The 13,630-nt window shown below is 46.4% G+C and overlaps 1 protein-coding gene across 4 annotated transcripts in view; it reads left to right on the top strand.

The window, feature by feature from the left end:
• The window catches only part of LOC118787326 (AT-rich interactive domain-containing protein 1B-like), a 148,765-nt gene that overhangs the window by 14,486 nt on the left and 120,649 nt on the right, over window positions 1-13,630 (top strand). For all 4 annotated transcript variants that reach the window (XM_036542848.1, XM_036542846.1, XM_036542847.1 and 1 more), the window contains exon 2: window positions 9,513-9,707. In XM_036542848.1, the coding sequence (XP_036398741.1) occupies window positions 9,513-9,707 (195 nt within the window). The remainder of the gene's footprint in view (window positions 1-9,512; window positions 9,708-13,630) is intronic.

The following is a 13,630-nucleotide window of genomic DNA, read 5'->3' as shown; positions in this document are numbered from 1 at the left end:
GCCTTGCATGTTAGACACCTCCCAACCCAGAGCAGATTGAGTTTGGGAATTCAACTTTTGCCAGAAGGACTGTTCACAAACAGCCATACTATAAACAGGTGGAAACAGATCAACAGCTCGGTCCAAATAGCGTCTGCTGGGACATGACTGAATATATGTAACAAGGTGAAAATTTGCTGTTACATACTGTCCGTCATCAGACACACCCTTGAACGCAGTGTTAACAGATATTTTAAACAAGGATTAAGAGGTGAGTTTGAAAATGAACTGAGGAGCCCAACACCTCTGGTACAGAGAGCAACTGAAGAACAGAGGTTCTGTGGTGTACTGGAAAAAAGGAATCCTTAATATTTTATTCCCCCCCAAATTGCTTTGTAACCTGTTACCACGCAGTAGCCACATGCTGAGCTCACAAAATCACCTCAGTTACCGGGAGCTGACTGGGGGGGTTTGGGGGGGGGGTGGCATTCTGGACATTCATTACATACAGGGGAGGGGTTGCTGATTGTTTGCCGGTGGTCCCGCGGGTCTGTGCTCGGCGGTCTAATCGAATCCGAGATCCTGTTAGATTGAAAAAGGCCCAGGCAAACCGTCGGTCCCTTCCACCGCTCCGGAGCCCGGCCTCGGAGGGGTCGCAGGGGTCAAACGCGGACGAATTTCAGGGACTGACCAGGTCGGGGAGGCGATTTGGTCTGGAGGGCTGGCATTAAGAGCACAATCAACTCCCCCAGTGTCCTGTAACCCCCTCCACCCCAAGACTTTAACCTCTCCCATTGTCCTTGAAACCCCCCCCTCCCCCCCCCACACACACACACACACACACACACACACACACACACATATACATGCTTGGCTGTCTCTACTTCAGACCTGCTGCTGTTGTGTCTCTGAAATGCTCTGACAGCGATATGCCACCAAGTACATCAAGTTTGTGTGTGTGTGTGTGTGTGGGGGGGGGGCTGGGGGGTGGAGGGAAAAAAATTTAAATGAAAATCAATTTTTTCTAATTAACTTTGTAAATTTCCTGCTGAGCCAACAGAGGGCCTAATAATGTAATCAATCCAGTTCAATTTGTTTCAGGTGACTTTTAATGAGTATCTCATAACTGTGGAGGGATGGAAGGTCAGGACATAGGCTTGTGTTTTCAGAATGATAAATCACACTTCGAAAGAAAAAAAATAAAATTGATATCCGCAAATTATAACTAGTGGCGAGCTCTTTTGGGCTGCTCTCCAAAGAGGGGTAGAAGCAGTCCTCTCAGTGTCTCTCCTCGGCTCCGTGCTCCCGTTAAAACGTATTTCGCCATGCACTGGGTAATGTAGATGGAGGATTCCTCCGCTCCGTCTCGAAGGCCGAGTGGGGAATTCAACAAAAGCTAGGTAAACAGACCAGCATCTTGCGCTGCATTAGAGGAAAATCTGACAAATGACGGCGCGAGGCCGCGTGCACCCAGAGGGGCGGTTAACTTTAATACTGTCTTCCTTCTCATTTACACACGTATACATTTTCTTCCCACTGAATTCATTACAGCAAATAGCTATTGTTAATTTATAAATAACACTTAGTAATATGGTTTCATTTATAGTTACGGGCGCTGAAAACTACAGGGTTGAGGGGCTTTCTATTAACCACAGTAATTTCCCTGAATAAGTAAAATTGAATGCATACTTAATACCGCTGTTTGTGTTGGACTTTCTCAGGCAGAGACAAAGGAGAACAAATGGTCTTCGATTAGCCGGTAGCCTCCCTCTCTCCCGCTGTTGCCGGAGTTATTACGTTTTCAGCGAGGGTTTTTTTTTTTTTAATATCGCCACTTAACCTGAGCTTGTCTGTATCTCGTAAAAATTGGAACAAATGTCTGCCGAGCCAGGGCTGCGCTCTCCTGGCGCTCCTCGCGGTTGCCTGGTTCCCGCTCCTGCCGGCAGACCGTCTGAGTTTTGTCAGACAGACGTTACAGCCGGCTGTAGCGTGGAGTCTGTTTGGCGTAATGATGGTGATTAGTGAATGTTGAAATGAACCTGTTGCAGGAGGCCCGGGTTTCGCCATTGTTCCGAATCAGCTGTTTAGTTATCATTTCGTGTTTGCGTGCGTGCAAGTCTGTGCACGCGTGTGTTTGTCTATGCGTGTGTGTGTGTGTCTCTGTCTCTGTGTGTGTCTATGTGTGTGTGTGTGTGTGTGTGTGTGTGTAGTAGTAGCAGCCCTCACGTGTCCTCTGGTGTTATTTGTAGTGGTTTGCAGTAGCCTTAGCTTTAGCTCATTTTAAGTGCTGAGCTTTTGACCATGCCCGGATACGTCCCGTGTCCTGACGACACCCCACTCTCTCCAGACCGGATTACAGAGCGTCCCCTCTTTCACAGAGCACTTTCGCCATTTTAACAGGACACACTCCCGTCTATCAGAGAACACAGTCCCGTCAATCACAGAACACGCTCCTGTTCTGTGACATAAAGGACACGCCGCGAGCTGGGACATCGGCCACAGAGGGCGCTCACGTGGCCACGCCGTTCCCGATCGGAGAGAGACGGCAATTACCCGCCCGCTGTCGGAACACAATGTCATAATGGACCGCCGCGCCACGGTGTACTTTTTTTTTCCCCCTCCTCCTCCCCTGATTCATTTTGTGTTTCTCTCTCTTACTTGGCCTTCGTGCCTCGTCGGCGCCCTGTAAATGCAAAAGCAATTTACCCCGCCGAAGGTCCCTGCGGTCTTTGTGCATTTACAGAGAGAGGCTGTCTCACTCGGTGCTGCGTACGGCGCTGCTCAGCCTCGGTGAGGAGCTGTTTGTGCTCGTCCTGGGGACAGAACGGGTCAGGGCAGCGGTTTTGTGTGAAGGAGAGAGGGGAGGGTGGGACGCAGCTGGGTGACTAAATATAAAGACCCCACGGAAGACGTACACTGTGCTCAGCTCCTCAGGATTAGAGTGTTGGCTTTGCAATTGAACTATGTAAGATAACGCAAATGTGGAGTTCGGCTTGAATCATGTGGTTGTGATTCTGACTGACGACCTTGGGTCCAACACGTTTTGCTTGCTGTGTTTTTATGAAACGAAACCAGCTTTTTCTGCAGAAACCAGGCCGAGAAGGGTTAAGCGGTCTGCGCTTTAACGTTCAGAGATCAGTATTGTTTTTGCATCCATGAAATTAATTTTCAAATCTAAATTGGCAAGGAGCTGTAAATTTGCACATATTAGGCTACAGTATGAACTTACAATATGAACTCGCGCATCTCTGTTTTTTCTTTGTCCTGCAGCTACTTTCATTCCCTGTTTCAAATTGGTTCGGCCCAGCCCTTGTAGTGTAGCATCAGGTGCTGTCAAACGTGATGCAGAGCGATTTTGTTGGATCAAATTAGTGGCCATATTTTGTTTGGGTGTGTATATGTATGTTTGTGTGTGTGTGTGTGTGAGTGAGATGAATAGTCATTCAGAGTGGATGTGCTGTAGTAGATAGCAGTGTCTTTTAAACATCACATTTAACCGGCCTGTATTTTCAGATAAGAGAGATGCGAAAGAAGTGCAGGGATCAGCAACCTCACAGTGGTTACCACGGCATCAATTTCTCATTAGTCATTATGGTCGACCATTGTTGGCCACTTTGTGGTTGACCAGGGCAAACCACTGTGCGTGTCCCCCCTATGATAACCCCCCCCCGGTTGTCACATCATGGTCACTTATTGCAGTTGACCTGTGAGGACTGTGTCATATTGGCAAAAGGACCCCACTGCACTCCTTGACCTGGTTTTGGCGGGTGCTTGATGTTCCTGAGGTTCTGTGATTTGGTGTTTTTGTTGGTTTGCTGTACACTGCCCCCCAGATGAGTGACATATTGGTGTTGCACAAACAGCGTGATTGATCACCTGACTTGCATCGTAGTCATGGAAACATTGGTGTGTGGTGCTGACATGTGAAGCCCCACCTGTTATGTTGAGAAGGGGGGGCTGGGCTGATGAAGAGTCTTTGTTCACAGCCCCACAGCCCCGTGGTACCTGGCAGCTGCCGCTAAGGGGCCGAGTGTCGCCTCAGAGCCGAGAGGATGCAAACAAACACTTCCTGCGCAGTGGATGTGGGTCAGGTTGTAAATAACGGTGAAATGACGGTGTGGGAGACGTGAGTGGTAATCCAGTCATCTGTGGAAGTGGACAGAGAGCCCAGCGGTCATTCAGAGTCCCAGGAGCAGAGTGTGGGCTTGGCTGTCCTCCCTGCAGCTCTCTGACCTGCCCACAGCAATGTCCTTTTCTTTGAGACTCACACAAACACACACATACACACACAATCCAACCCAAATGCAGGCAGAGACACATAAACACACACGTACTCATTGACTTACGCACACATTCACACCCACACACATGCAGAGATATGTACATATGCATGCAAATTCAGAGACACGCACGTACACCATCTGCGGACAAATAAAAATGTAATTTTAATGTGGAGATTTGTCATATTTTGTTATATATAATATATCATATATTGTGGAATTGAAGCCTATTAGAAGTGTAAAAAAATCAGAGGTGTCAAAACCACTGTAACTATTTAACTGTAAATTGTTACTTCCTGGAATTTAAAATTCTGTTTGTTCATTTTATTAGTCATCCCCTCTTAGTCCCCTGTGCTTCCTTTTGTCCTCACCTCATCGTCTTAGTTGCCCAGGAAACCCAAGGCTGAGACAAGGTCTGTGCTGACAGGTGAGGGACGAGCCCTTCGTTTTTGTTTTTTCAGAGCGGTGGTCTGGAGGCCCCCCTGCGCCGTCTCCCTGGAGGCGGAACCCCCTTCGGGCCAGGTTTGGAGAGTAGGCCGTTTCCCCTTAAGCGCTTATATGATGGCGTGAGAGTGAGGGAGGGCGTAGTGGAGCCGGGGCCCGCGCCAGCTCTGATATTTAGGCTGAAAGTGGAGAATGGCGGGGATGAGAGCGGTGTGGGGGAGGGCTGGAGTTTGAGCCCCCCCTCACGGCCGCTCTCAATCCCCCCCAATCTGCTCGTGAGTGCCGCCGTCTCTCTCTGTCTCTCTCTGTGCGCTTGGCAGTGATGTGAGATGTGCCTGAGTATTGCTCTGCGTTCTGGCAGAGCCGAGCCACTCGAGAGGGGATAGAGGAGGAAGAAACCTGACCCCCGGTCCCACTTCGCCGGGTGGCACAGTGCCCTCCATTTTTAAATTCATGAGCCAAAGATCCCACACCAATTAACCAAGTGTGCGTGTGCGAGTGCATGGGGGGGGGTGTGTTTGTCTGAGTGCGAGTGTGTGTTCAGGTGTGTGTGTGTGTGTGTGTGTGTGTGTGCCTTTGCAAAAGACTATTTTAACAGGAAGTTGGGGAGAAGTCCTGAATGCAAGCCCAGACTTTGTGTCAAATATTTTTACTTGTTTGCTTTTTTTTACATTTATTTGTGCTTGTGTTTGCATTTGGATCACTTTATTTCCTTAAAACAGCCCCTCTGTGTAGGACCTGCAAATCTTTGTGCCCTGCAATCAAAGCACCAGCTCCCTTGACAGCTCAGTATGCTGCACGGCAAACATTTTGTCTTGTCCTGTTTGACTTCATACCAGATTGTACCCTGCAAAACCTTCTGTCTCCACCTCAACATTGTAATACCCTGCTTAGTATGAAACAGTCGCAGGTGGATGGAACATGACACAGATAGCCAGCACAACACATGCTGAAGGTGATGGCATGGAACTTACAGAAGTATTGCCATTATTTATCCTTTTTACCTTTCCCTTCTGTCAACAGAAGCATATTTGCTTCTGAATAAAAAACTATATCATACATAGATTGGGCCACAGTAGTGGAAAGGGACCTTGAGTTGTAATTGTAATTATAATTGTAATTGTACCTATTCTGAAATGCTTAAGTAAAATATGCAATTGTGTGAACAGATAAAAAATGTTCTCTGTGTAAACTGCCCTGGGTAAGGGCAAGTATATATGTATGTAATGTGCTACATTGAAGCAGTCTCTGTGTATTCTCAGGTGGGTACAGTTTTAGAACAGTTGTTCTATTCTTATTCTATTCTTTTTTAATCTTATGACAAATGGAAGGACCCTGAGGGATGGGTCCGGCTGAATTTATCTCTCACACTCACTGTTGGAATCCTGAATTAACGGGAGGTTAAAGGGCCCGGAGAATTAAGTTCCTGTTGGGCCTTTCTTTCAGGTGATGCGGGGTAAAACGAGCCCCAGTATGTCACCTGGTTGATCTTGTGACAGGTAAGGTGCCCCTGCTCAGCCCCTGGGGCTGTAGACTTGTGGAATCATGGGAGATGAAGTCTGGCCAGGCCTCAGGCCTCAGGACCCTCTCGTCTAAAGTGGGGGTGGAAAAGAAATGCGGAAGTGGCCTATTCCTTCCCATTCGTTCCTGTCTGAAATGGAAAGGTGACTACAGGAAGTGGAAGCCTGTGAAGAATCTAAAGATACTCTTCTGCAGATATTCTGAAGGTAGATTGATTCCGGACACAAAATAAACCACTTTAATAAAAACAGCCCTGTAACGCTGTCATCCCATGATTACTAGGCATATGTGTTTAATTATACGATTAAATAAGTACCTAAAATGTACATTTGAGATAATGGTTTGGGAAAAGGCATTTTTTACATTTATTTGTGCTTGTGTTTGCATTTGGATCTCCTTATTTCCTTAAAACAACCCCTCTGTGTAGGATTTGTGAATCTTTGTGCCCTGGAATCAAAATACTAATGCAAAACCAGTTCTGTAATGCTTTTATCCCATGATTACTAGGCATATGTGTTTAAATATACAATTAAATAAGTACCTAAAATGTACATTTGAGACAATGGTGTGGGAAAAGGCAGTGTGCAAAAAGTGACACCTTTCCGCCAAGGTGCGGATTTTCCTCTGGCAAACAAAAACACAATACCTTTACTGAAAAAGCAAGCTCTTTTGCTCTCGTTGTCAATTATTTTAACCAGGCATGTTTTGGAATGGGAGAAGTGTGTGCAGCTGTGTGTGTCTGTGTGTGTGTGTGTGTGCGCGTGTGTGTGTGTGTGTGTGTGTGTGTGTGTGTGCGTGTGTGTGTGTGTCTGTGTGTGTGTGTGTGTGTGTGTGTGTGTGTGTGTGTGTCTGTGTGTGTGTCTGTGTGCGTGCGTGTGTGTGTGTGTGTGTGTGTGTGTGTGTGTGTGTGTTGTCTTCCTGCATTTAGTCTGTCCCTGGGTTTCATTTCTCTCAGTTCCGCAATAAAGGAAAGAAAGTGGCTTCAGGTGCAGTGCTGCTGTGTGCGTGTGTAAGCTGCTGCGCTGATGCTCTCTGTGGGGTCAGCGTTATTGAGCAGAATATTGAGGCGCCGCGCCGGAAAGTTGGGGCACAAGCCGCAGAGGCCCAGCCCGGCTGGGGGAAAGACAGCGGGGACAAATGTCATAAATCATCCAGGATCCTCTACAACAGAGCGGGAAACATCGCGTCGTGTAATCCGCTCCGGCGTGTTGTGTTTTCCTGTTTCCGTTGATGGACTCGCATTTATCCTGACACCGCCGAATCTGACTGTCAGCTCACGGAAGCCCCCATGGCTTGTTCATATAATATAAGTTGAGGTTGACATTGCCTCTGAGCTCAGAGGTATAATCTAGGTGTGATTTTTTTTTTTCTTACATTTGAGTGATTCGAAATTGCTTGGTTGATTGGTTGGTTTCGATTTTGACCGGTGTCTGTGACCTGTCTTCCACATGCTGTGTATGGCATAGTGTATATAGCATGACGGCTTTGAAATCTAGACAGGAAGGGAAGTAGGAGAGGAAAGAAAAGACTTGACTATACTGACTGACTAATAATTTATTTTCTGTTTGGAGGTGTTCACTAAAAACATATATATACACACACATATGTAACAATAATAAATAATAGCACTTATTTTGGGGAGAATATCGATAAAGTAATTTAGGTTCCATTTACGTTGCATGTTAGCTATTTAGTGTGACTGTATTTTGAGTTGTACGTGTTCCTTTTCAACTGCAGGGCTTGCGTTTTAAACATTCCGCCCATGTGACACCTCTCAGGGCCAGAAAGACTGGAGGCGCTTGTGGTCCCATAGTTTTAAACCAAAGCTATGCTTATTTTCTGAGGTTTAGCAATTTCTTCAGAAAGAGTGTGATGCTTGCCTTTTCGTAGTGAACCTGTGTTCTCCATCTGAGGTGAGAGCTGATGCTGAAGTGTCTGAAGAGGCAGGGAGCTGTACCATTCCCATAGCACACAGTGATCCCTACAGGGTTGTGTCAACCCCTATAGCTGTGTTAGCTCACAGTGGTTACTCCAGGGTTATGTTGCCCCTATAGCTGTCATAGCTCACAATTATGCCTCCTGAGTTGTGTGCTCATGATGCAATGTGTTAACAGGTGTCACTCTACCTTGAGCAATTTTTTTGTTTCCAGACCCTAGTTTGCTTTCCAGGTTATGAGCTTGTTAGCTAGCGGTTTTTCTATGCGTGTTTGAAGTCTTAGGTGATGTGTAAGAATGCATTAAAATTACATGAAAACATTACAGAAAAAGTTGTATTAAAACATGTCAAATGAACCTGAGGGAAACAATGGAAAATAGCTGGCTGTCTGGGTGTGGGTGGACAGATAGGACGCTAACTGGTGGGTACTAAAAATTTTACCTTGTTCCAGCTAGCTAATTAATTAATGATCTCATCATTCTGTACCAGAAGATATGCGGAGACCAAGTTAATTTAATAAGAAGGTTATCTAACTAGCATTGGAGTATTTCTGTCACTGTTGCAGCTAGCTATCACTCTTATCTGGTTCTTCATCCGGACGTGGAGTTGGTGCTGGTTGCTGTGGGAGATGGGAAGCGTATCAAGCACCCTGATATCATGCGCTCAATGGCAGAAAGACAGGGAGCCAAAGGGACCTGGCGTGTTCACTGTTCTTATACAACAAAAAGAAACAGAGCTTTATTGATTGTCACGGGAACACGGGCCCCACAATCATTTGAGCAGACGATAAGGGGGGTTAGCATGGTTGCGATGTCATTGTAAACAGCAGTTTGCGTCCAAGCTAACTGGCCCACTTCCTATTTGAAGCAAGTGCTGGGCTTTTTCCACAAATGCCACAGAGTCTGAAGGCTAAATTAGATTTCCCTTTGAAGAAAACTTGTAAATGTGAACGTGGGCTGGAAAGAGATAGACACAAGGTGCAAGCATGTGTTAGTTTTTGTTGCTTGTTTGTGCTTGGTTTTTTGTTTTTGCTGTACTTTTTGATATAGGCTACGTTACATTACATTGTTGTCATTTTATCAGACACTCTTATCCAGAGTGGCTTACATATGTTACAATTTTTACATGTTATCCATTTATACAACTGGATATTTACTGAAACAATTGTGGTTTAAGTACCTTGTCTAAGAGTACAGCTGCAGTGCCCTGGAGGGGAATCTAGCTGGCAACCTTTTGGTTTCAAGCTCTGCTCCTTACGCCTGTGCTACACTGCCGCCCCATAGGTCTGAGTTAGTTGCATGGGTTTTGTAACAGCGCCCCCTGCAGTTCATTAACAGAACTCTGCTACACAGGTGGGCTCCATGGACTTCATGGCGATGAAGCGCTCTCAGCTCTATGGCATGGGCAACAACCCCTACTCCCAGCAGCAGCAGGGCGGACCTTACCCCAACCAGCCATACGGATCCCCCGCCCCTCACCGATACCCAATGGGGATACAGGGGAGGGGCCAGGTGGGAATGGGAGGAATGCAATACCCTCAACAGCAGGTATGTGTCCATCTCCTTGTTTCCTTTTGAGATTTCATTTCTATCTAGTTTAGCATTAGGATATTTTCAGTCAGGGTTATGAGCCAAAGCTGCTATGGGGGCACAGTTACCAGTTAATATCAAATCAGCAACTATCGGCTATCATTAAAAATGTCACAATAATTTCTCTCCTAATAATCGTCTTTTGTTTTGTTTGTACGTATGTGTGTTATGGAGTAAATCTGCCTGATATTCAATATCCCCCTTTAGTGTGTATTCAGTGTGCTTCATCCTTGTATGGTGTTATACATAGAGTGTGCAAATGAATGTTTCAGAGGGGGGAGTTTTCTCCGATTTGGAAATATGTTGAGTTTGTGTCTGGAATGGGTTATGTTTTTAATTTTGGATTTAGCACGAGTGCCAAGCAGTAAGGTTCCTATTTCCGTCTTTGGCATGTGGAAGTGTCACTTGAGTTTATCAGTGTGCTCCCAAAAGATTTGCACAGGAATGCAACGCTTTTTCATGCATTTAGTTTTATTAGGCACAGCTTTTGGCTTCAGCGCTAAATATTTATCAGCCAAAAAATCAGCACGAGACCCACAAGAGGTGCAGTTTTGAATTATGCGAGATGGGTGTTGGTAAAGTTTAGACAGTATGAAGTTATTATTTTTACTGCAGTTTTTCTGGGATCTGGGATGGGGACCTTGGCTCATTTTAGCCAGTCTCTGTGAAACTCCCTGCTTTGTCGTCAGTGGTACTCTTGCTATTCTGGGTGTAAACTGCCCTTCTGCCACAGAGCTATATTTAGCTGGGGCTGTTGGTTTTAGCTTAATGCATCTCTAGAGAGCGGCTGGCACACACAGTAAGGCTCCTGACGTAGCCAGTCCGCTCATAAAGTCCTGCTGGCGCTGAGGAGAGTCTTGATCAGCGCTGCGGTGCAGCCCCCCAATCCCGGACGAGCCCCCTCGATAGGTCACCTAGACAATTAAAGAGAGAGGGAGGGTTTTTGCAACGTGCGCGCAGAACAAAATCAGGAGCCAGGAGGCATACTTTCAGATTCAAAAGCCTTGATGTTGCAATCCTTCACAAGTTATTACTGCAAGGAAATAAGAACTTGTTTTGTTGTTTTTAACCAATTTAATTATTTACCCTTTGCTTCTCAAATTGAATATTAGTTTGTTCCATAGACGTTTGTTTGTCATTTGTTTTTCTGATTAAACTTAAACCCCAGGCCTTTGGTACGGCAGGCATGATTATGTCTGTAAAGTGTGCAGTCTTCAGCGGAGTTATCTATGAGCAGCTCGAGACTCCAGCACCATTATGACATACAAAATTATTCCAGCTCTATTATGGTTAGTATGTTCCATATGGTAATATTACAGACAGAGGAACAAGGACTGGGACTGAATTTAAAAAGCATACCAATCAGCTCGCACTTATTTTGGTGTATTTAAGACCAAGAGGATTACAAGGGGAAAAAGACTGTGGACTCGGCGCTCACAGAGCAACCACAAAAAATAATTAGTGAAATTAGTTGTTATCCCTGGATGTGGCCAGGGGAGATAACTTCTAAAGTTGTAATTATCCGCCGCTGACATTAAAGTCAAAGCGCCACAGTGTAACTGTGAAATATAACAAACTAAAAGTAATGAGTTTATAACAAGAAAGATGGAATGTTTTGTGCCATTTAACGCCCTCAAATACCACATACAGTATAATGAGCCTGCGGAGCGTAAACACAGCGATTCGCCCGCTGTTCCATTGGAGAGACACCGAGGCTATTAAGCAACAGTCATGTGTTTCGCGAGTGGGAAGCTTATTCCGTAGCATGGCTGGCCCTCTGTTCCTCTCCTCCCATAATGCACCGTGCCCCTGGCATAGTTCGGAGCTCGGTGCGGACCGGCACGCTCGCCCGCCGGGGGATGGGGTGACGTCACGGGCGTCTGCTGCTTTCTCCCGGCTCCCCCCCTGCTGCCGTCATCTGTCGCCCAGCGTCTGCTCCTGAGACGGGCGGAGGAGGGCGGGGCCCCGGGGCTAAGTAAAGATGCGCGCACATGCTCGCCCCACCAGAAGCTGCAGAAACGCAAGCTGGAAACTGCCAGGAAGCGCGTGCTCCGCTTCCGGTTCGTGCCTGCTGACGGCACACTGTCTGAGCCCTGTGTAAAGGATTGCCATCAAGTAAACATGTAGGAATTGTGTACAAATAGGTGCTTGCATCTTACTGTCAGAGCATAACTGAAATGAGCAGTGTTGGTTTATGAAATGTTCTGTGTAGAAGTGAGATAATATGAATATAATAGAAAATAAATAAGCTGTAAAATAAGGAGAGTACCCCATGTGAGAGGAAAGAAGGCATGTAAAATTCTGGGATCAGGACAGCGCCCCCACCTGGCACAAGAGACCATGTGATATCTAGTGACTCCCAGGGAGAGAGAACTGATATTCAAGACTGGGGAAATGAGTTTTCACAGGGAGCCGATACGTCGCTGTGGAGCTTCACACCTCTTTTGGTGAGCTGAGGTTGTTTTGAAAGGAGAAGAAAAATGAGGGCCTTCAGAACCCCTGGGCTCCTATTCTTTTTTTTTGTTTTGTTTTGTTTTTTTTTTTTCTTCTTTAAACTGGTGCGCTGTGCAGTTTCCACGCTCGAACCCGGGGATTTCGCATCTTTTCTGTCGGAATCCATCAGCGGGATAGAGGCGGCAGCTCTGTCACAGTCTGTCACTCCCTCCCTAGGGGCACGAGAGCCTGACAGAGGCTTTGATCGCCGGGGCGAAAAGCGCCCGGCAAAGCGGAGGTTCCTTCACGTCCCGCTTCACAAACACACACCTGCCACGCTGCGGCCCGCAGCGGGGGTAGCTTTGCGATATCGCGCGCAATCAGCGGCAGGTGATGGAGTTTACTTTGTGCTCGTTCGCACGAGACGGGCACCTACGCCAGGTCCGTTTGAAAACTCAACTCGGCGACACGTTTTTTTTTTTTTTTTTTTTTTGAGCTCCGTTCATTTAGATAAACGCCTCGCGTCTTTGTCAAACCGATAAGACGATACGTACGTCCGCCGGGGGAAGAACAAATAAAATGATCGGTACCAGCAGAACAGAGGCGGCCTGATGACAGGATCTGGGGCATTCGCTTGGAAGTGGAATGAACTTGAAAGTAAAAAGGGCTGCCAATTCCACTGTAATTTCCTGTGATGTCAAAGTTGGCAGACGGAAAGGAAAAGAATTTGAAGGGAAACATTAACGTTTGATGTGAAGGGGGGGAAAAAAGAGATTGCCTGTGAAATGAAAGAGGGAAAATGTGTCAACACGCCAGGAGAAACCATTACCGGTCTCAGCCGCCACTTTTACACACTCGCCCGAGTTAACAGAATCGAACTGTTAAATCAGAGAGGGGACATGGTCGTGTCCTCTGCGCTTCCCTGACAGTGAGGGGGCTCTGTTTTTTCCCCTTTTTTTTAGTTTTAGGCGATCACGATTTATTTTAAGGATTGAAAATGGGCAGCTTTACTGAAATCCTTTCTCCCCAGTCTTTCACCTTCAAACAAGGTCCCAGAAAATGTGCTGGATTTCTGTCAGCTTTTGAAATAGAGCTTCACGTCATTGTGCCCAATTAAATGTATAAAATATTTTAATTATATTGTGTACACTGGATGTCCACTTTGGCAGGAACACTGAATCAATGAAAGGCTTTAGAATGCGGCGGCGTCTCGAGTCTGGCGCGCTGCGCTGGGATCAGTCTGAAAGATGGCGGAGAGGGATACATAAATGACGAGCTGCCAGAGAATAGATTGGGAAAAGCCCTTTGAAATCTGGAAGACGGGGCCATCAAAGCCGCACTCTGGCGCAGAGACCTTAGGCATTTCCAGAAGACAATTAAAACAGAAGACATTAAGGGGGGGGGGATGGGGGGACGTAGCCTCAGTATTACTGGCTGATTAATTAAGG

The sequence above is a fragment of the Megalops cyprinoides genome, chromosome 12 (assembly GCF_013368585.1).
Source record: "Megalops cyprinoides isolate fMegCyp1 chromosome 12, fMegCyp1.pri, whole genome shotgun sequence".
Taxonomy (NCBI): Eukaryota; Metazoa; Chordata; class Actinopteri; order Elopiformes; family Megalopidae; genus Megalops; species Megalops cyprinoides.
Note: the sequence above shows the minus strand (reverse complement) of the source record. Positions and strands in the feature narration are given on the sequence as shown.